The sequence below is a fragment of the Talpa occidentalis genome, unplaced genomic scaffold (assembly GCF_014898055.3).
Source record: "Talpa occidentalis isolate TD23 unplaced genomic scaffold, MPIMG_talOcc4v2.1 talOcc4.15, whole genome shotgun sequence".
Taxonomy (NCBI): domain Eukaryota; kingdom Metazoa; phylum Chordata; class Mammalia; order Eulipotyphla; family Talpidae; genus Talpa; species Talpa occidentalis.
In genome coordinates this window covers 38,055,825-38,080,570 of record NW_023601543.1, presented here as the reverse complement: position 1 = coordinate 38,080,570, position 24,746 = coordinate 38,055,825, and the positions used below count along the sequence as shown (strand labels likewise).

The 24,746-nt window shown below is 34.8% G+C and overlaps 1 protein-coding gene across 3 annotated transcripts in view; it reads left to right on the top strand.

Annotated features, from left to right (window-relative positions):
• Positions 1–24,746, top strand: part of PCDH11X (protocadherin 11 X-linked) — a 248,463-nt gene that overhangs the window by 80,766 nt on the left and 142,951 nt on the right. The window contains exon 4 of one of the 3 annotated variants that reach the window (XM_037512216.2): positions 3,766–3,840. The exons of the other annotated variants lie outside the window; for them this stretch is intronic. Coding sequence (XP_037368113.1) covers positions 3,766–3,801 — 36 coding nt within the window. The 3' untranslated portion in view covers positions 3,802–3,840. The remainder of the gene's footprint in view (positions 1–3,765; positions 3,841–24,746) is intronic. 3 annotated transcript variants of the gene reach the window in all.

The window sequence follows — 24,746 nt, the reverse complement described above, 5'->3', positions numbered from 1 at the left end:
GTTTCATATTCGAGGTGGGAAAAAACAAAAATGAAATTGCATGGACTCTGAAAAACTATGAGCTCATAATTGAGAGATTAAATTTCACTATTAATTTTATTCATCTGCTTGTGTTATTCAGAACTATGTATTGGGTGACTTTTAGCAGAAAATTGTATAAAGTATTTACGATGTTCAGATTGAATAATTACATTTTTTCACACAAATAAAGTTATTCAAGGGAAGGTGCTGAGTTCTCTTTCAGATAGATATAATAGTTTTGTCTACACAATACCAAAAACATCTGGAGGGAAGATAGAATTTTCAAAAAGTACAGGAATGTTTTGTCTAGCTACATGATTGTTTGAATTTACAGAGATACATATTTTATTGAGTATTACAGAATAATACTAATTATTTCATTTTAGATAGAAAAAAATGTTTAACATGCTATATAAAGTTATTATCTGAACCTAGAATAAATGATGACATTTCGCAACAAAATTCCACACAGTGCTACAATTTTCAGCTTTCTTGTACATAAATTTTAATTATTTATAAGACTAAGTACAGATTTATTTCAAAACACACACAAATTACAGAAATGTGAAGGAGCAAACAATTGCCCTTTGACATGTCAGAATTGAAAGTTAAATGGTAGCAAACTCTAGAATCAATGTACCTAGTTGTATGTCTAGAGAAAAATTCATTTCAATTTGATGTGTCATTAATTCTAATATAGTGGGATTAAAATGGATTACTGCATGTATAAAAACACATACGTTTGATATATGTATATATTTGTTTTTCAAATTTTAGCTGAAAAAAAATCATATACTTCAAACTAAAGACAATTTGTTTAAAGATTATACATCTAAACCCAATGTCATTTTCTCTCTTTAAACTCATATGCTTCGCTTCCAAATTATAATCTTCATCCCGTATCCCTTATATTATCCTATACATCACCATTCATTTAATAAAATACCTGTCATATTCCATGGATTCTGAATATATGCTCATATGTTTTTTCCTTCAATTGAATTAGTGTCCAATGTAACTGCATTACTTCTTTTCATAAGTGTCCTGTTTTTAATGAATAATTAACAACTCAGTATCATTAAATTACATTTAAAACAGTTAAATTGCTTTTCCTCTCTAATATCAGTGTAGGTTCTACTTTTTGTACAAAATAAAAGCTAAGTTAAATTTACCTTCAGTAGTAGTTAACTTCTGCACATTTGGTACAGTTTAAAACTTTCAAAAAGAAATTACAGTGATCTTTATTTTTCATGAGTAGCATTTAATTTTAGTACCTATGAAATTCTTAAAAACAGACAATTATTTCTCTGTTAATGCTATATACAATGTCAGATTTTCAGTTATATTTATCTCAAACCCTGGGTTTGTGTTTTTTATCAAAAGGTTAAGATAGAGATTTAGAACAATCATATACGTGCATACATACCAGTGTATGCATTTTAATAAGCATCTTAGTATAGACTATGGATTTATGTAAACTATAGGAATATTTATGAGGATAGGTTTGATCTTCAGATTGGGCAATATGTACAATTTATTATTTCTGCTTTTTAGTGGAGCTGCTAATAATAATGGCAATTAAAGAAAAGCTGTGTAACAGAATGTTAAGATTCAAAATACAAAAACATTCACGACACTTCTGAAATGTTTTTACTTTGTTATGTTAACTGTAATTTAAAAATAAATAAATGCATTTTCTTATGAATATATTGGAATGGATATTATAGAGCATCTTTCAACTAGGATATGTGGAGACACAACCACTGGTTATATATGATTTAATTTAAGTGCATAAATGTGTGTCAGCACGGGCTACTGATTTAACTGTCATCAAGGATCTTCAAATAATTTTAAGAACATTAACATCCTAACATTTGATGGTATAACTCATTGTCTGTGTTGTATTAACCAGAGCTTTATATATAGAGCTTTGTAGATTAGCATTCCTGTTCACTGACTGGTCTTTCTGAATAATGCAAAAAAACGAATTTGATAGAAATGATGACTCCTGTTTACTAAAGTGTTGGTTTTGTGCATTTTATTGTACTCAAATTATGTCAATATTGACAATATGGTGTTGTTTATTAACTTTATTTCATAGAATATGCAGATAATGGAGTTAACCATGAGTTCAAAAGAGATTATTCAAATATTTCTCAGACTCTTCCTATGAGCAAAGCAATGTAGAGAATGGCAGAGGATATGCTGAGGGTTAGGGTAAAAGGGGTTAAGCATGTGAAGCAATCAAGATCTCCCCTAAGGGTTAGGGTAAAAGGGGTTAAGCATGTGAAGCAATCAAGATCTCCCCTAACAGCTACTTTTGTAAAAAAAAAATCATCCCACTAGTTTAACTGAAAGTATATTATAAAAATCTTTCAATTTTTCCAATTCAGAAAATCCCCGATTATACTAGGTTTAGGGGGGAAAAAGAAAAGAAAAAATAGTACATAAAAGTGAGAAAGTGATGGTGTTTGTGTATACATCAATATTGCTGGTAAAGTATCTCACAAGTATGAATTATGTATTCATTCGAAATTTCTTGAAATATGAAATCACAAGCATGTACCTAACCCATTTCAGGAAACATCTTAATGAAAAATTTCCTCTTTTCAGTCAAATCCAAGTGTCGACCAATTCTGTTGATCTTGCCTCTAGATATTTCTGACTTTTATCCCATTGCCACACCACTTTTTTATTAAAGTCTTCATTCTGAGTTACCCACCCCACTGCTAATAGGTTTTGCCGTCTTACTTTCATTTAATCTGTTTTCTAACTTGTATCAAAATATTCTTTCTAAAACACAGATCTAATCAAATGAAGTATATGAAAAACAATCTTCTAAGTCTTCCACACTGCACATAGAATAAATCTTTAATTACTGTATTTTAAAGAGATTTTAAAACATTAACAGGTCTACTTCTTCATATTTTCTTTCTACACTCCATGAACCCCTTATTTTTGTCACATACCCTGATCCTTTTTTCCATGACTATGCCTTGCCCTTTTACTCTTTATGGTTTCCTTTGATTTTTATTTATGGTCAGCCAGTATACATGATAGAGGAAATGGATGTCTCATGAAGTATGACTAATATAGCAAATATAGAGTAATAAAATATATTGCCAATTAGGGTTGAGGATGTGATTTTTTAAAACATCGTATCTTTTAGAATTGAGGTGACATTAATTTGCAACACTTTATATGATTTAGAGGTATAGGTTCACACATATTCAGATATATGTTACCACACCATTCCCACCAGGAAAGCACCCATAATCCTCCATCATAGTTCAATGGGCACTCTGTCCTAGTTAATTCCCAGCCCTAAACAACCATCTGATAATCACAATTCTACAGTCAGATATCTATAGTTGTTTAGATTTACTTTTATCTATTCCTTTTGTTTCTCTATAGTCCACAAATGAGTGAAATCATCCAGTATTTTTTTTTTTTGCCTTCTGACAATTCACTCAGCATAACACCTTCCAGTTCCATCCATATGGTTACAAAGTACTCCATTGTGTATAAGACATCTTTTTAATCCATTGCTCTGCTAATGGGCACTTTAGGCTTTTTCCATAACATGACTATTGTAAATAGTGCTACAATGAATATAGGAGTGCAATATCAATTCAATTTAGTGTTTTTGCATTCTTTGGGTAGATCCCTAGGATTGGAATTGCTGTATCATGTGGTTGATCTTTTTTAATATTTCAAGGAAACTCCATGCTGTTTTCCATACAGGTTGGACCAGTCTACAATTCCTCCAACAGTGTATGACTGTTGGTTTTGGTCTTTTGGATAAGAGCCATTCTCAAGGTATGAGATTTGTTTGGTTTATTTGTTTTCTTTTTGTTGAGTTTTATGAGTTCTTTGTAGATCTTGATTATGAGCCCCTTGTGGGATGTACGATGTGCATATATTTTCTTCATACAGTAGGGTGTCTTGTTTTAGTGGTAATTTCTTTTGTTCTGCAGCTTTTTATTTTGACATGACACCACTTATTTATTTTTGCTTTTGTCTTCCTTACCATTGGTGTGGATTCCCCAAAGATAAGCTTAAAGCCAATGTCATAGAGTGTTTTTACTTTCTTCAATGTGTTTTATTATTTGAAATCTTACATCCAAGTCTTTAATCCAGTTAGAATTAACTTTTGTATATGGTGTGAGATAGTGGTGTAATTTCATTCTTTTACATGTGGCTGTCCAGTTTCCCCACATTGTTTGATGGAAAGACTTTCCTTTCTTCATTGTATACTTTTGGCTCCTGTTGTAAATTAACTATCAATATAAGGGTGGGTTTATTTTGGGCTCTCAATTCTATTCATCTGATCTGTGTGTCTGTTTCCTCTCCCCCCAGTACCATACTGTCTTGATTACTATAGCTTTGTTGTATAGTTTGAAGTCCGGGAATGTGATACTTCCATTCTTATTTCTTCTGAATTGTTTTGACTATTCATGGTCTTTTGTGGTGCCATATGAAATTCAGTAATTTTTGTTCTATTTTTCTGAAAAATGTCATTGAAACTTTGATAGGTATTGCAATGAATCCGTATGCTACTTTGGGTAAGATGGCTAATTGAACAATGGGAACTCCTGGAAATATTTTTTAAATACATGTGTCTTCTTCTATGTCTTTTAACATTGTTTCATAGTTTTTGTTGTATAGGTCTTTGACCTACTTTGTTAAATTTATTTGTGGTCATTTCTTTTGATGTGATTGCAGATGTGATTGCTTTATTGATTTCTTTTTCTTCTAATTCATTATTTGCATATAGGAACTCAACCAATTTTTATATATTTATTTTGTAGCCTTCCACTTACCTGTACTGATTTATTGTTTTAATAATTTTTAGTGGAGTCTTTAGAGTATTCTATTTATGTTGTAGTGGCATCTGCAGATAATGATAGTTTTTCTTCTTTCCTAATTTGGATTACTTTTATATATTTCTCTTGACTAATTCCTCTTCCTTAGACTTACAATATTAAGCTTAATAGCAGTGGTGAAAGTGGAATCCTTATCTTGCATCTGATCTTAGATGAAAGATTTTCAGAATTTCACTAGTTAGAAATGGGTTTGTTACTAGAATATTACATTTTTAATGGTTGTGTATTTATGTTCTATTTTATTTATCTTGGTGGTGGGTAGGGTGTGGTAACATATATCTGAAGAGTTGTGGGCCTTTACCTCTAAATCTTACACAATGTTATGAACCAATATTACCTCAATAAAAAATAAACAGGAAAAAATAGTAAAAAAAAAAGAAATGGGTTTGTTATATATGGCTTTTATTATATTGTGATGTATTCCTTCTATTCCCAGTTTTGGGAATTTTTATCAGAAATGGATGTTGAGACATTCATTCATTTATATTTTTAATGTTTTACATTCTGGTTAATATTTTGACTGCATAGGATTTCTCTCCACAGGTGTGATTACTGTGGCTCTCCCACAACAAAAACATGGATGTTGAATCTTAGCAATAACTTTCTATTTAGTGAAACAACCATATGAATTTTATAAACTTCCTAGTTTTGATGTGGTGAATTACATTTTTCAATTTTTGGATTTTTGACCATACTTATCCCTGGAATACATTCCACTTGCTCATGATATATGATCTTTTTAATGCATTGTTGAATTTGGCTTGATATAAATTTGGGGGAATTTTTCTTCTATGATCATTGTGATAATAAAAGTACCCATCATCACTTATCATAAAAGACCAGAAACAAAGAGATAGGTGAGAATGTAGAGAAAAAGTTACTCTTACACACTGTGCTTGAGAATATAGACTGTTCCAGCCTCTATGCAAAACAATATGGAGGTTTCTTAAAATATTAAAAATATAGCTACCACATAATCCAGCAGATTCACATAGCTTTCTACTGAGGAATACAAGGTCACTAACTTGAAGGGGTAGATGCACTCTTGTGTTCACTGTAACACTATTTATAACAGCCAATTTATGGAAACAGCCTATGTCTCCAAGGACATAACAGTGGATTAAGAAATTGTGGTAAACATACAGAATTGAATACACTCAGATATAAAAAAGATATGAAATCTTGCCTGTGTGACAACATAAGAACAATACAAAAAGCTATATATTATTGGTATTATACCCATTTTTTAGATTAAAAATGTGGGTCTAAGAGATCTTTAAAATATTTCCCAAGTCTAATTGAATCAAATTATATATTTCCCCCATACAACAGGTTTTTCATATCAGGGGTCTAGGAAACCTACTTTTATTAACTGCTTAATTCGAGCTGAGTCATATAATAGTCTTGACTCTTGAACCATATCATGTGTTCTTTATAATAGTCTAGAAATATTGAGTATTGCTCTAGACAACAATGCTAACTTTAAAACCCTTTCAGTTATGTGGCTGAATGTTTAAATATAGCAGGTGGAAATAAATTATTCTGAAAATTATTGACAAGGCTAACTTATTTTTAGAATCATCAAATGTCACATTAAGTTTAAATTCAAAATGTGAGGGTGATTTGTCCAAGGTGGTGCAGTTAGATTTTAAAAGAATAAGGTGAGGGCCTCCCTGATGGTGCAAGGGGTTAAGATACAACCTATGAAGCTAACCACAGCCACTGCAGCATGAGTTCGATCCCCGGCCAGGGAGCAACCCACATGGCACAGCAGACCTCTCCTGACTCGCCCGCTGCTCCCCTCAGCAGTGTGTTTTAGTCAATCTGCCTGTTCTGTTCCCCACTCTGTCTCTGGTGAATCCTCTCACCCCCCAACTCCTGCACCTTTGGCTTGTACCTCCATTCTTGTATGCATAAATAAATCTTTAAAAAAAATAAAAGGATAAGGTGATAAATGTTAATTTCCTGACTTCCAGTTCAAGTTTCTGACTATTATTTACACAACCTGTTTAGCATGTGGTAACTTTATGTCCAGAATAGTAGTCATATAATGTGGCATTGAATAATATTAAATTTGTGAAACCAGCAAAAGTAAAAATATTGTAAGAATCAGACTATTGTTGGGATTTAGCTTACCTATACAATAAACACCCAGTATGACCTTGGAAGGTCAATGTTTCTCTTTAAAATTCAGATACTTCCTATTAAGGTGGAGAGGATGGATTGTTCAGAACTTCAAACGAGATTTTTTTTTCAGTAATTGTAAAGAGTTCTACATAAATGATAATTATTACTAATACTGTATAACTAAACAAAACCTTTAATACAGTTCTGCAGTCAAATCTCCTCTCTCACAAGCACTGAAAATAATGGATTCTTAATTATAAATACCATATTAATATGTCATGCAAACCCTCAAAATGATCCTTCTCTATCACTTTCATTGCTACCTATGTACACGTTCTGTTGTTTCCAACTTCGAAATAGATCGCTTATTTCCCTTACCAGTGTTGCCCCCTTAATTCAGGCCCTGATTTTTAAAATTTTGTTCTGATAATAACATCATCTACTCCAGACTTCTCATCACTTAATGAAAGTGTCCAGACATCCTTGTCTTGCATTTAAAATCTTCCATGATCTGGCTCAAACTTGAAATTTATAATTCATTTCTCAGTTTCACCCTACTTTCAATAACATACAACCAAATTGCTATAGATGTAATCTGTAGAGTATATTCAATCAGAGCTAATTAAAATTACTTACCAGAGCTTTGTACTATAGAAATTATGTATTTTAAAATTTTATTCTAGGACCACAATAACTTTTAAACTGAAGAATATGAAGAACTTTATAGGGAATCTTTAAATTTTATTACAAAATAACAATTGAAAGCAACATGTTTATAATCATTTTCTGCATTCATAAAGCTTCGTATATTACACAATGAAGGAACTAAGTCATTTAATTTAAATGTATGAGCTCTCATGAAGTATGTATTTTAATATATAAATCATGTTGTAATTTTACAAAAGTCTTTGAATTATATTGATCTTTAAAGTAGTTTATTGTTCTTAAAAAATGCTCTATGTATAAAACCTAAATTATTTTCTAGAAAACTTGAAGTTAATATATTTCTGTTAGAAAAAATATACACCTTTGCTAGTATCCTATTTTGTCACATAAAGAACTGATGTCCTCATCCCAATCATTGTAGCAAGTTAGATTTACTGTCTAGAATAAATCACATTGTATTGAATTTAAAGTTTTTGTTTAAACTGCTATCTTACTTTCACTGTAAGATTTTGCTATTATCCCTTAATAAATCAGCCAATGAAGTAACATAAAGAATCAAACACAATATTTGCTCCTAAATTTATCTACTGGAAACAAGGGGGTATCTGTGGAATATTATTGAGCATAGAACAATGCCTTAGAAATGTGGTTTTTTAATAAAAGGATAGTCCTTTTGAATATCTGGAATTACATGTTTTGCTGAGACTGTGTGCCTTCACATGTTTGATTAATTGACTCAGACATATTTTAAGCTAAATATGTTGATTCATTCATAGTATTTACTTATCATTTAGCTGTTGCCCAATTATTTTATTATGATAAATTATTACCATATTTTAGTCAGTTTTTTGGCTTTCCAAGGAAATTGCTACTTAGAAATAATCAATCTTAAGTCTACATTCAGTGGTGTGTGTGTATGTGTGTGTATCTGTATGTGTTTATATTTGTGTGAATGCAATCACACTTATGCCTGAAGGGGTTGATATGGAAATTTAAGAAAGTTCCATAGTTATTGTTCTTATAATAATTTAGTAATACTTAAAATTTCAGTGTACCTACTCCATATTTGCCATTAATATAGAGGGTCATACACAAAATAGGGCATTAAATTTAGGCTTATATCACATAGAAGAGTAAGTGCAAGGGCAGTGGAACATAAAAATTTGTTGTGAGTCTGAGGACTGCACCAGGAATATATAAAACATGGGAGAGAAGGAAATAGGCAGGAGGTGAGAACAGAAAGAAAACTTGGACCAGACTGGAAAGGAATTTCCAGTCTAATGAAAGTGTTTGGGCTTTGTGTCAAGATTACTGGTTCTTGAGTATCAATCCACAGATTAGTGCTGATCTGGAAAAACAGAAGTCCCCCAGGTCTACAGTAAAATGAAAAAAAAAAAAAAAGACAATGAAGGATTTCTTTTCTTTTTTTTTTTAATGTATAACTTTTAGTAAGTCACTAACTTCACGGTTTGATGAATTTTTATGTATGAATACACCCATGTATTCATATCCATCAGATTGAGATACAGAACATAACAGGCATCTCAAAAAAATTTCTCAAGATGTTTGTCACTTAATTCCTTAATGTTTCTTTTAAAAAATACATATTCAGGGCCTCCCTGGTGGCCCAGCGGTTGAGCGCTGGGTTGCGAAGCTGCCCGCAGCCTCTGCAGCGCCGGTACCGGTTCAATCCCCGGCTACTCGAGGCCACCGGAGCAGGGTCCCACATGGCGCGCAGACCTCTCCTGCCGCCCGCTGCTCCCCTCAGCAGTGTACTTCAGTCCTTCTGCCTGCTCTGCTCCCCGCTCTGGCTCTAGTGAATTCTCTCACCCTCCCGCGCTTCTGACAATACCCAGTGCTTGTATAAATAAATAAATAAATCTTTTAAAAATAAAAAAATAAATAAAAAATACATATTCAGTTTTCATTCCAGTCATATTCATTCCGTTTCTTTGGGAAATATATATTTCCAAAGAAGACATACAAATACCCAACAAGTACAGGAAAATATTCTCAACAACACTAATCATCAGCAAAATTCAAGTCAAAACCATAATAATCTTTTCACCCTACAACTATAAAAATGGCTATCATAAAAAACACAAGAAATAGAAAGTGTGGTAAGGATATGGAGAAAGGGGGACCTTTCTACATTAGTGGTGGGAATGTAAATTGATACAGTCACTATGGAAAATGGTATAGAGGGTTCTCAAAAAATCAAAAATAGAGCTATTGTATGATGCATAATACCACTTCTGAGCATTTTTCCAAAAGAAATAAAGTCACTATTTGAAGTTATTTGTTCTCCTATTCATTACAACATTATTCACCATAGCCAAGATATGGAAACATCCTGAGTGTCCACTGACAGATGAATGGATAAAGAAAGTGTGAGATATGTAATGGGATATATATATATATATATATATATATAATATTTATGTTTTAAGAAGGAAGGAAATGCTAACATTTATGATAACATGTATCAAGCTGGAGATTATGCTAACAGAGGAAGACTTGAGTGGGTTTCACACATATATATGGAAATTTAAAAAGTCAAACTCATTGTAATAGAAGGTATAATGATGGTTACTAAGAACGAGAAGGTAGGAGAAATGGGAAGAAGTTTTCAAAGAATAGAATTGCCAGTTATAAGATGAATATATTCTAAAGACCTAATATACAGTGTAGTGACTATAATTAATAATTAATAATAAGGTATTGTGTACTTGAAATTTAACAGACAATATCCTCAGTGTTCTCATTATAAAAGATAATTATATGGGATGATGAATGTGATAATTAGTATGATTGTTGTAATCAATTCAAAGTCTATATAGGTATATCAAAACATCATGCTGTATGCCTGAAATGTCTACAATTTTTATTTGCTAATCATAACTCAATATAAAGCTAGAAATATATATCTATTAACAAATAAATGTAGGTCCTATTAAAATTGATTTTAGTTATGGCTTTGCCACTACTAGCTCTGTGAATTTCATCAAGTCTTTTAATATCCTATACTGAATTTCCTTACTTGGGTTGAAAAGGTTTTTTTTTTTTTTTCATTACTTGTCATGATTTATCACTATATTGTTTTGATCTTGACTAGAGATCACGTATAAAAGTGTTTTGCATTTTCTGGTTGATACAGCTCAAACAAAATGCTTGAAATTTCTTTTCAAATGTCTAAGTTAGAAATAATTTTGCCAATACACAATGTATGTGCTAATTTTCCAAGATGAATATTATTTGGCACTGAAACATTGGAGGGTTAAAATTGGAACAAATCTAATATCAATAATAATAGATAATTATGAGTTTGATGTTGACCAAGACACATGTTACTGGGTCTGAAATCTGGGAAATTTGCTGTGGGGATATTAACTGCTAAAATGTGTTTCTTCACATTTTGAGCTAATGGTGAATTTTCCACTTTTAGTGAAGAAAGTTCATAATTACTTCAAGGAATCATTGCTTTATTAAACCTGTGAAAGCAAATTGATTTTTATGGATTCTTGTATGAGATTTTCTTCTTAAATTTGCAACAACACAAATGTCTTCTTTAAAATAATGACTGATATTATAGCTTCTTCTTTTCAAATATGAAGAATTCTAATTCACAATACAAAATTCAAGATAACAGACTTAAGTGCATGTGCCAAGCGTGTAGATTAAATATCATCCACAGGAGGCAATATATGCATTTCAGGGAGACCAAAAGAGTGTAAATCATAAAATTAGGGATGACAAGGGAGAATTTAGAAGGGGCCTGGAATTCTGCATTGCTGAGGTACAGTTTTTTTTTTTTTTAAGATTTATTTATTTATACAAGAACCGGGGTACAGGCCAGATGTGCAGGAGGGTGAGAGGATTTGCCAGAGACAGAGTTGGGAACAGAACAGGCAGACTGACGAAATACACTGGTGAGGGGAGCAGTGGGCGTGACAGGAGAGGTCTGCCAACCATGTGGGATTCTTGCTGGCCGGCTGGGATTGAAGCTGCACTGCAGAGGCTGCTGACAGCTTCACAGTGGGGCGCTCAACCGCCTGCGCCACCAGGGAGGCCCGCTGAGGTACAGATTAAAACTACTCAGGTCAGAATCAAGATTGGTTCAGTAAAAGTTAGTACTGTATATGATGAACTATGCTCTGGTTAGTCAATCACAAAAAAAATGCCTGTTTAAAATGTCAGAGTTGTAAAGGTCAGTTGGTGTTCAGCTAATGGCAGCACTGACCCCGTGTTACTTATACACAATCTTTAAATTAAATTTGAAATCTCAAAAAAGAATTATCTTCATTTTTAGAGATTATAATTGAATCAATATTTAGGGCACTGCAGTGAGAGTGATGAGGTTGATTCGAGTTTACAAGCTGTAGAAAATTTATCCATTAAAGCAATTACATTAGCATATCAGGCTGGTTAGAAAATCAATATTGAGGCAGTGGCAGAATATTTGCATATGATTTCTCACAAAATCTTTTGGAAATTGTTGCTTTCAAAAACACATTATACTCCTCTACCAGGACATAGAAGAATGAGGTATTGAGGAAAAGAGAGCCCTATAAAGAAGAGAAACATATAAACATTAGAAAGAAAAAGAATGAAGCTTGGGTTTGATAAAAATAACTCTTAGTATAAGTATTAAAAGAACAAAGTATGTTTCCTCTGAAAGAAATTGATCACCCACTCTTTGAGACTTGTCTTAAATTAAGATAATTTTTACGCAGATAGCTGATGGAACTCAGATTGTTGGGAACTTGATTAGTCTGGCATTCAACAAGCCTGATAGGCTGTTTTGATTATTTTATCATTTATAGAATAAGTATAAAGTAACACTAATTAAAACCTTTCCTACTGAATAATCTATGTGTATCACCTTCCAAAGTTTAGCTTCAGGGGCCTATCTTGGCAAAAACACATTTTCTTCCCTTCACTTATTTTCAATAGTGGGAATCCCCTTTGACTTTGTGTGAGCATTTAAATTTTCCTCCAGAGCAGGATAGAACACAGAATGATTAGTAGAGCATTTGAAGTAACCACCGATCAGGGATAATGAGAATGAGTCCTATAGCACTGTGAAAGTACTGGGGCCATTTATAGATGTTCTGTGCAGTGGTGGATAAAATAGGGACACAGTGTATTGTGTCAAAGACATTTTCTCTGGAGCCCTCAATAAAATCCTTCTATGCTAAATAATTCATTTATATTTTGCATTCACTAAGCAATGGAAAACAAAAAACAGTGAAGTTTCTAAAAGGAGTGATCCTATAACTCTGGATCATATACAGGGCTATAAAATTATGTTGTCTCAATTAAAAATAATAAAAAAATGAAACTGAAAAACTCATAGCAGGAATCTAGAAAACTTAAATAAGAGACAAGGAAAAAGAATAACTATAAGAAAGTAAAAATGAAAATCAACAAACAACTATGAACTAGAGACACTCAATGGGGGGTGAGGGTCAGGGAAAGGAGGGATTGGGGTCAAAATAAGGGGGTTGCAATTGTATGGGGAATATAAAAATAAAATTGAAAAAAAGGAGAAAATGGACAAACTGAACAAAAAAGAAATGACAAAATTATCTCTGGTAAAATTGTGCAACTCTGTAAATATACAAAAATGATTTGAATGGTAAAAAAAATAAAATAAAATTATTGGTTGGGATAAAAACAAAAAAAAATTATGAAAAGTTTTCTTGCTCAGTCAGTATATTTCTTTCTATTTCAATTTAAAACAAATGTAAAAATAAAGGGCATATATAAAGTGATCCTGAATTGCTGGTAGTAGTAAGAGTAAAGGCAGAAAAACCTTGCATTCCAATAAATGAAGGATTTTTATGGATTTTATGAAACCAGGGCCCTGTGGCTGCTATTGCTTCAGTGCATAATAGGCTTTGCATAATAGGCCACTTCAGTGGCCAGGCTTGAAGATTTGGCCCAGCACATGCAGCCTGTCGGTCAACACTAGGCTCCGACAGCAGTGGTGATGGTTTTCTCGCCCTGCCCCAGTGTGAGGTAGCCCTGTGGCTCCAGGGATGAGGCTTGCCCAGGCCCAGCACACAACATGGGAATGAAGCCCACAGTCTGTGTGCTGGACCAGCACGGTAGATTCCAAGTGGCAGCCTGCACTCCTGCCGCTCAGACCTGTGTCCCATCTCTGCTGTAGGGTCTCCTGCACCTCCATACCCCACCCCTCTGAAGCATTTTGTGTGTAGCGAGTATCTGGTACCAGCTGAGTCAGCCACCTACAAGCCTTCCCTCAACTCAGTGTATGTTGGATCTGGGTTCACTTTGAATATAGTGCTGAAATTATAACAGTCTGATCATGTTCAGGCTCTCATGGACCAATCAGGTTTGGGCTCTGACTGGTGCCATTCAAGGGGTTTTAGACCACTGAGAAATAAAAATGGATTTATCTCATTGGTGCTGGGCCAGCAGCAATCAAACAGCTAGGATTGTAAATGGTCCAGTCTGGCTAGAAAGGCAGGGACCCTCAGGAGGATATAAGCTGGAAGAGTGGCTAACTTGTTTCATTGAGCAAACAGCTGCAGACCCGTTCATCAGACCCTTATGCGGACAGATTTGTCGGGATTTTGAGACCTCCATAGACCTTTATAGATACCTCCGAGATCCCCATAGACTTTGAGACCTCTGAGAACTCCATAGAGACTGGACCACTACACCTTCCACCAGCCCTGCCTCTATCACCACCTGCAAAGAGCACCATAGGCTGGCACCCAGTGTGTATAAAAGAGCTGTCTGTTTTTGGCATAAGCCAACAGCTCTCAAAGAGCTGTAACACTGTTGTATTTGGCACCATTGCCTGCTGACCAGTGCAGACGTCACTGCTGACTTGTGATTGACACTGTTGACCTTTGTCCAGCTAACTCTGAAAGCGCTCCACCCCTTCTGATCCTCTGTCACTGCTCTTTGGTACTACTGCATCTAGTGCTGTCTAGTGTGCTGTCCAGTGCTTTCCAGATGGACTGCTTTGGACTTTGGGCTGCTTCTGTGGGCTACTGTGGTATCACCTCAGCAATGAAATGGCCTGCTTTCTATACATTTAATAAAATTTTTTCAAGCATTTTTGATAATTGATGTGAATTATTTGGCTTATATTTAGTTAAGCTGAGATTTTACATTTATAGTATATCAAAAAAAGAGGATCTGCAAGTTTATTGAGTTATTGTTATATAGTAGGTACTAATTTAAGCACTCAAGCACCTAAATATATAAAAGGAACCCTCTTACACTGTTGGTGGGAATGGGGACTGGTCCAGCCCCTGTAGAAAAAATATGGATTTATCAAATCATTAATGTTAGATCCAGTAATTCTAACCTTATTCATTGAACCACAGAATGCATAAACATTAATTAGAAGGAATATGTGCACTCCTATGTTCTGTAGCATTACTTATAATAGCCAGGTTATGAAAACAACCTAAGTATCCAATAACAGATGGGTGCATTAAGATATGGCCTATATGTGCAAAGGGTGCCATTCAACCATAAAAAAGATGAACTCCTGCCATTTTAGACAACATTGATGCAAGTGGAGGAGGTTATATTTAACAAAACATGCCAGAAGTATAAAGAAATATAGACCAGATACCTTCATTCATGTTTGGAATATGAAGAAACAAAACGCAAAGTCTGAAAGAAACAAACCAAAAACAAAACAAAAGAAATCTGGATGTTAAATTTAGAATGCCAGAGAAGGGGAGGGGCAAGGTAGAGCTTAAAGTGAGGAGGAAACCCAGTAGATTATTGTGAAGAATTACAGGTAGCTTGATCGTGGGTGTGGCATAGTAACATAAGCGTGAAAAGTTGTGACCCTATAGCTATGAATCTTATACATTGTTGTAAACCAATGTTTCCTCAAAAAATAAATACACAAATGCCCTAAAAGACTTCATTAAAAAATAACATGTAAATAAAAGTGAAAAGATAACATCTTTAATAATTGTTGGGGGCCTCCCCAGTGGCGCCCCAGGTTGAGCGCAGCACTGTGAAGCTGTCCGCAGCCTCCTCCACAGCGTGGATTCATTGCTGGTCAGGGAGATTACCACATAGCGCGGCAGACCTCTCCATTCACGCCCGCTGCTCCCCTCAGCAGTGTATTTCGGTCTCTGCCTATTCTATTCCCGGCTCTGTCTCTGGTAAATCCTCTCACCCTTCTGCGCCTCTGGCCTGTAACCCAGCTCTTGTATAAAAATAAATCAATCTTTATAAATAAATAAATAATTGTTGTTGGGAAACAAAGAGAGTAAGTTTAAAAAAGTGAAACTAGACCCATACTTAACTCCATTAACAAAAACTAGTTCACAGAGGTTTGAAATAAAAATACAGGGGACACAATATATTACATTTACCACAAATATGTATTGGAGAACTCAACCCTAACAGCATGAGAAACAAAAGCAAAAGCAAGTAAGTGGGACTGCATCAAACTTAAAAGCTTTTTTACCTCAAAAGAAACCATCACAGAAACAAAAAGACAACCTACAGAATGGAAAGAAAACATATTTGTATACCACACATTTGACAAGAGACTAATCTCAAAAAAATTTAAAAATTTCTCAAACAATCCAACAACAAAAAAACAACCCAATCAAAAAATTGACAAAGGGGCCTCCCCGGTGGCGCAGCGGTTGAGCGCTGGGTTACGAAGCTGCCCACGGCCTCTGCGACGCCGGTTCGATCCCCGGCTGCTCCCCGGCCACCGGAGGAGGGTCCCACATGGCGCGCAGACCTCTCTGCTGCCCCGCTGCTCCCTCAGCAGTGTACTTCGGTCCTTCTGCCTGCTCTGCTCCCCGCTCTGGCTCTGGTCAATTCTCTCACCCTCCCGCGCTTCTGACTGTACCCAGTGCATGTATAAACAAACAAACAAACAAATAAATAAATAAAGCATGCCTCTATTATTTTTTTTTTTAAATTGACAAAGGACCTAAATAGACAGTTTTCTAAGTAAAACATTCATATGTCCTGCAGACATGTGAAAAATTATTCAACATCACTTGTTAAAAGGAATGAAAATCAAAACCACATTGAAATAGCACCTGACCCCTATGAGAATGGCCCATTTAAAAAAAACAATAGAATCGACAAATATTGGTGAGTATGTGGAGTAAAATGAACTCCCATTTGTTTCTGGTGCAAGTGAATATATGTGCAGCTCCTGTGGGAAAAGGCATGATGAGTTCTTTTTTTTTTTGTAAAGATTTATTTATTTATTTATACAAACACTGGGTACAGTCAGAAGCGCGGGAGGGTGAGAGAATTTACCAGAGCCAGAGCAGGGAACAGCACAGGCAGACTTACGAAAAACACTGCTGAGGGGAGTAGTGGGCGCGGCAGGAGAGGTCTGTTGCACCATGTGGGGCCCTCGCTGGCGACCAGGGATGGAACCGGCCCTGCAGAGGCTGCGGGCAGCTTCGCAGCCCAGCGCCACCAGGGGAGGCCCTGATGAAATCTTAAAAAAATTAAAATGGAAGTTTTGTAGGACCCAGCAATAGCTCTATTAGGAATTTATGCAAATAATATGAAAACTCTAATACAAAAAGTTTTATCTGCACCTATGTGTATAGCATCACTGTCCACAATTGCCAAGTCATGAAACAACCCTAGTGCCTTTCAACAGACAAATGGATCAAGGAATTGTGGGATATATGCTCAATGGAGTGTTACACAGCTGCAAAAATCAATGAAATAGTGGCACTTGGGACAAATGGAACACCTCGAGGCGATCATATTACGTGAAATAAAAAAAAAAAGACAGATATTAGATGGTTCCACTGATCTGTGGAATGTAAATGCCACACCCCAAAATACACAAAGTATAGTAGGAATAAATCTTGAATTCAATGAAAGAATATAATGGTCACCAGAGAGAACGGAGTTAGGAGGGGAGGGAGAAGGATAGTGGAGGGAGCCATATGGGGTATGGGCACTGTTGGTTTAGTGGCAGGTGAGTAGAACATGCACATATGTAAGAACAACAACGTAACCCCAAATATTAAAGTAAAAAAAAAATAAAAAGCTACTCATGAGAGACTCACTCAGGTTATAAGGAAAAATACAGGAATAGAAATTGGTATTCCAAGCTGAAGAAAATTCAGAAAGACAGGAACCACATGACTTATATCAGATAAAATTTATTTCCAGCCATAAAAGATAACAAGAGACAGGATTAATGCAATATAATGATAAAAAGATCACTTCAACGGGAAAACATAGCAATTATCATTATATATTTGCCTAATATAATAGCACAAAAATATATAAACCAAATATTAAGAGACCTAAAGCAAGGAATTTTAGCAACTCACTTACAACAATTGACAAATTACACAGAAAATCGCCAAGGAAAAAATGGCCTTGAGTGACACATTGGATAAGATGTAACTAATAGATATTTACAGAATATCCTACTCCAAAACACCAGAAGAACCATTGTTTACAAGTGCCTTTGGAATATTCTCAAGAATAGACCATATGTTGGTACATATATATCAAGTCTAAAAAAATATGAATTTTAAAATCATATCATGCATCTTTTCAAATTATGATGGAATGAAAATAGAAGTCAAAGGAAGATGGGGAAAGCACACATTTGTGCAGAAAAAGTAACATGTTACTAAATAGCTAACGGGGTCAATAGGGAAATTAAATTAGAAAAAAACATATAACATATACGTAGAATAATGAAAATGAAGATGACTTATCAGAACATCGGGGATGTAGCAAAATTTGTGCAAAGAATGTTTATAGGAAAGCAGGTCAACTTCTGGAAACATGAAGAATCACAAATAAGAAACCTAAACTCCCAATCTACCCAGAAAAGGTAGAAAAATCAAAACAAAAAGTCAGTAGGTAGAAGGAAATAATAAAAAAGCAGAAATGAATGAAATGAAAATCAAAAAGACAACTCAAAATGTTAATTTAAGAAAAGAGCTGAGACACATGCAATTTGCAGCAACATGGATGGCGCTGGAAGGGATCATGCTCAGTGAAATAAGCCAGAAAGAAAAAGAAAAATACCGGATGGTCTCACTCATAGCAGGAATCTAGAAAACTTAAATAAGGGACCAGGAAAAAGAATAACTGTAAGAAAGAAAATATCAAAATCAACAAATGACTGTGAACAAGAGACACACTATGGGGGGTGGAGGGCTGGGAAAGGAGGGCTTGGGGTAAAAATAAGGGGGTTGTAATTGTATGGGGAATACAAAAATAAAATTAAAATTAAAATAAATAAATAAATAAAATTGTGGTTAAAAAAAAAAACAACAAAAAAACTTGGTATATAATAGTGTTACAGTGGCAATTCTGAAGTTGACTTAAAATTCCAGTTCCAAGGGAAAACTAAAACTAAACTAAGGTTTTGCTAAGCTTAGTAATAAAAATTTGTTAACCATTTACATTTTGTTCCTTATTGTAAGGAAACTAAAGTTTAATGTCATCTCAACTAAAAAAAAATTTAAAAATGTGTCTAAGTTGTATAGTCTAAAGAGATGATAATGTAACAGCTATTATAGTGTCTTACAATGCAACAATTAAAAACTAGGATGTAATAATTCTGGATACAAGTAAAGTAAAGGTAGTGCCTTAAAAAAAATAAAGAGCTGAGTTTTTGAAAAGATTAATAAAATAAACCAGCTTTTATCCAGACTCACAAAGAAGACAGAAAACAAAATCAAATGCAAAGAGGATGTTATAACAGATACTAAAATAATGCAAAGGATCATAATAGAGTATTAGAATACTACAAAGATACTGAATGGCTATAGTTTGGACAACTCAGAAGAAATGAACAAATTCCTAGAAACAGAATTATAGTACTAAATCGGGAACAAATAGCAAACCTAAACAATTAACAAAGAAATTGAAACAGATATCAAAAACCTCTCCAAAAACAAAAGAACAGGACCAGATGACCCACCTAGTGAAATATACCAAATGTTGGAAGAATAATTAATACCTATTCTATTTAAATTCTTCTGTAAACTTGAAGAGGAGGAAAACTTTCAAACAAAACGAAGTCAAGATTATCCAAACTGTGAAAACAAAGACACCACAAATAACCAAAACTATAGAACAATATATGTCATGAACATAGATGCAAAAATCCTCAATAAAATCTTTGCCAATTAAATGCAGTAATGCATTAAGAGAACCATACATTATATTTAGGTGGGGTTTATTCCAGGTATGCCAGGATAGTTCAACATAATCAAATCAATAAACATGATTCACACATCAAAAAGAAAAAGACAACAATCATATGATCATCTAAATAAATATAGAAAAAGTATTTGAAAACATTAAACATTCTTTTTTTTTTAAAAAAAAAAAGATTTATTTATTTGTGCATACAAGAGCTGTGGCACAGACCAGATGTGGGGGGTGAGTGGGGTGAGAGGATTCACCAGAGACAGAGTGGGGAGCAGAACAGGCAGATTGACGGAAGTACACTGCTGAGGGGAGCAGCAGGCGAGACAGGAGAGGTCTGCTGAGCCATGTGGATTGCTCCCTGGCCAGCTGGGGATCGAACTTGTGCTGCAGTGGCTCGATAGTTTCATAGATTGCGTCTTAACCCCTTGCATCACCGGGGAGGCCCTGAACATTCTTTTTTAATAAAACCATCAACAGGACCTCCCCGGTGGCGCAGCGGTTGAGGGCTGGGTTGTGAAGCTTCCCGCAGCCTCTGCAGTGCCGGTTTGATGCCTGGCCACCGGGTGAGGGTCCCACATGGCGTGCAGCCATCTCCTGCCGCCCACTGCTCCCCTCAGCAATGTACTTCCTCACTCTGCCTGTTCTGCTCTCCGCTCTGGCTCTGGTGAATTCTCTCACCCTCCGGCGCTTCTGACTGTACCCAGTGCTTGTATAAATAAATAAATAAATCTTAAAAAAAAAAATAAGTGTTTAAAAAAATAAAATAAAACCATCAACAAAACGGGTAGAGGTAATGTACCTCAACATAATAAAAGCCATTTATGACAAATTCACACCCAACATCATACTGAATTGCAAAAAACCCGAAAGCCTTTCCTCTAAGATGTCCACTCTTACTACCATTGTTCAATATAGTGTTGGAAGTCCTAGAAAGAACAATTAAACCTGAAAAGTACATAAAAATTATCCAAATTGAAAAGGAGAAGTAAAATTATCATTATTTGCAGATGACATGATGATATACATGGAAAATCCAAGACAGTAGTAAAATGTTAGAAATAAGAAGTCAATACAGTAAAGTAAAAGGCTACATATTAATATACAAAAGCTCTCTAGATTCGCCTTTCTAATCATAAAGCTCTCCTTTTTCCAAAAGAGACCATTGGCATAATTTTTGCAGCAATCATCTCCTTGCTTTTTTACTAATTAAATAATATCCTTAACATAGCATTTAAAAAAATTGTTGCATTTCTATATGTACAGTACATAATGAGCTAGCAGAAAGGGGAATCCCATTTACATTTGCAGTAAAAAGAATAAAATACCTAGGAATAAATTTAGCAAGAGAAGTACAGACAATGAGAATTACCAAATGTTGTCAAAGGAAGTAAAAGAAGACCCAGAGAAATGGAAAGGTATCCCCTGTCCATGAATTGGAAGAATTAACATTGTTAAAATGGTTATCTTATAAGCCATTCACTGATTCAGTGTAACGCCCATCTAAATCTCAATGACATTCTTTACAGAAATGGAAAAAAAATATGAAATTTACTTGGAACAACACAATGAAAAGATTTTTTTTTTTAAATATTAAATTTTATTTTTATATTCCCCCATACAATTGCAAACGCCCCATTCTGACCCCAATCCTTCCCCTCCCGCCCCCCACCCCCCAAAAGTGTCTCTGGTTCATAGTTTTTTGTTGATTTTGATTTTCACTTTCTTATATTCATTTTCCTGGTCCCTTATTTAAGTTTTCTAGATTCCTGCTATGAGTGAGACCATCCGGTATTTTTCTTTTTCTTTTTGGCTTATTTCGCTGAGCATGATCCTTCCAGTGCCATCCATGTTGCTGCAAATTGCATGTGTTTATCTTTTTTGAATGCTGAGTAATATTCCATGGTATATATGTACCACATCTTCTTGATCCAGTCATCTATTTTTGGGCATTTGGGTTGTTTCCAAAGCTTAGCTATTGTAAACAGTGCTGCTATAAACATAGGAGTGCAGGTGCTCTTTGGAATTGATGTTTCTGTGTCCTTTGGGTAAATACCTAGGAGTGGAATTGCTGGATCATATGGAAGCTCTATGTTTAGTAGGTCCAGAAATCTCCACACAGCTCTCCATAGTGGTTGGACCAGTTTGCACTCCCACCAACAGTGCACAAGAGTTCCTTTTTCTCCACATCCTCGCCAACATTTGTTGTTGCTAGTTTTTTTAATATGTGCCATTCTCACTGGTGTGAGATGGTATCTCATGGTAGTTTTGATTTGCATTTCCCTGATTACAAGTGATGTTGAACATTTTTTCATATGTCTGTTGGCCATTTGCATTTCCTCTTCAGAGAAGTTTCTTTTAGCTCTTCTTCTGCCCATTTTTTGACTGGATTATTTTCTTTGTTGTTGCTGAGTCTCATCAGCTCTTTGCAGATTTTTGTGATCAGTCCTTTATCATTAGTGTTGGGTGCAAAAATGTTCTCCCAGTTGGTGGGGTTTCTCTTTGTTTTTGTTATTGTCTCTTTTGCTGTGCAGAAGCTCTTTAATTTGATGTAGTCCCAGCTGTTTATCTTTCTCTTCACTATCACTGCTTTGGGTGATGTGTCTGTAAAGATGTCTTTGATGTGCAAATCCCGTAGTGTTTCGCCTATATTTCCTTCTATGTATTTTATGGTTTCAGGTCTTATGTCTAGTTCTTTAATCCATTTTGAGTTGAGTTTTGTGTATGGTGTGAGGTAGTGGTCAAGCTTCATTCTTTTGCATGTAGCGACCCAGTTTTCCCAGCACCATTTATTGAACAAACTTTCTTTGCTCCAATGCATAGTCTTCGATCCTTTGTCAAAGATTAGTTGACCATAAATCTGTGGGTTTATTTCTGGATTTTCTATTCGATTCCATTGGTCTGTATGTCTGTTCTTGTTCCAATACCATGCAGTTTGATGATTATGGCTTTGTAGTAGAGTTTGAAGTCTGGGAGTGTGATGCCTCCATTTCCTTCTTTTTTTTCAGTAGAGCTTTGGCTATTCGGGGTTTTTGGTGATTCCATATGAATTTCATCAATAATTGTTCTATTTCTTTGAAGAATGCCATGAGATTTTGATTGGAATAGCATTGAATCTGTATATTGCTTTTGGTAGGATGGCCATTTTAATAATGTTTATTCTTCCAATCCATGAGCAGGGGATGTCTTTCCATTTCTTTGTGTCTTCTTCTATTTCTTTTAACAGTGTTTTAATAGTTTTCTTTGTATAGGTCCTTTACCTCTTTTGTTAGATTTATTCCCAAATATTTGATTTTTTTTGTTTCGATAATAAAAGGGGTGTTTTTTTTTTGATTTCTTCTTCTTCAGATTTATTGTTTTTTCAAAGAACCAGCTCTTGGTTTCATTGATCTTTTGGATCGTTTTTTTAGTTTCAATTTCATTTATTTCTGCTTTGGTTTTTATTATTTCTTTTCTTCTACTGGTTCTGGGGTTTTTTTGTTGTTCTTTTTCTAGATCTTTGAGCTTCGAGATTAGGTTGTTTCTTGAGTTCTTTCTTGTTTTTGATGTGAGCTTCTATTGCTATATATTTTCCTCTTATTACTGCTTTTGCTGCATCCCATACATTTAGGATATTGGTGTCCTCCTTGTCATTCAATTCAAAGAATTTTTTAATTTCTTCTTTGATCTCCTCGTTAGTCCAGTGGTCTTCCAGTAGTGTGGCTTTTTAATCTCCATGAGGTAGGATAGTTCCTTGCCTTCTTTTATGATTTATTTCTAGTTGATGCCTTCGTGGTCAGAAAAGATGGTTGGTATGATTTAATCTGGTGTATCTGTTGATGTTTGTCTTGTGCCCCAGTATGTGATCGCTGGAGAATGACCCGTGTGCGCTTGAGAAAATGTGTACTCCGTTTTTTTTGGGTTTAGTGTTCTATAGATGTCTGTTAAGCCCAAATGCTCTAGGTCCTTATTTAGAGCTTTAGTTTCTTTACTTATTTTTTGTCTTGTTGATCTATCCATTGTTGATAGTGGTGTGTTGAAGTCTCCCACTACATATGTGTTTCTTCTGATGTCTGTTTTCAGAGAGGACAACAGTTGTCTGATATATTTTGGTGCTCTTTCGTTTGGTGAGTATATGTTAATGAGTGTTATTTCTTCTTGAAGTATTGTCCCCTTAATCATAATGTAGTGACCATTGGGGTCTCTTTTTATTTTTTTGAGTTTGAAGTCTGTTTTATCTGATATAAGTATAGCTGTTCCTGCTTTCTTTTTTGGCCCATTTGCTTGTAGGATTGTTTTCCATCCTTTGACTTTGAGCCTATTTTTATCTTTTGTAGCTAAATGTGTTTCCTGGAGACAGCAAAAGGTGGGTTTTGTTTCTTAATCCAGGCTGCAACTCTGTGTCTTTTTTGAAGAGTTTAGTCCATTTACATTTAGAGTTAATATTGATATGTTAGCATCTGTATTGCCATTATGTTTGTCTTTCCTTTGATTTTATTTATTTATTCTTTTAATAACTTTTTTTTTTTTTTTTGGTCTTCTTTCGTTGTTATTCTTCCCTGAGGTTCTGGCTTTAGGATTCCTTGTAGTATTTTTTGGAGTGGGGGTTTAGTCGCAATGAAATTCCGGAGTTTCTCTTTGTCTGGGAAGGTCCATATTCTTTCTTCATGGAGGAAAGAGAGCTTTGCGGGATAGAGTATTCTTGGTTGGCATCTGTTTTCTTGGAGTCTGTTGACTATGTCCCTCCACTCTCTCCTTGCCCGTAGTGTTTCTTCAGAGAAGTCTGATGTCAGCCTGATTGGTTTTCCTTTGAATGTTATCTGTTTCTTCCCTCTTGTCAGCTTCATTATTTTCCTTGTCCTGGATTGGGAGCTTTACTATTATGTGTCT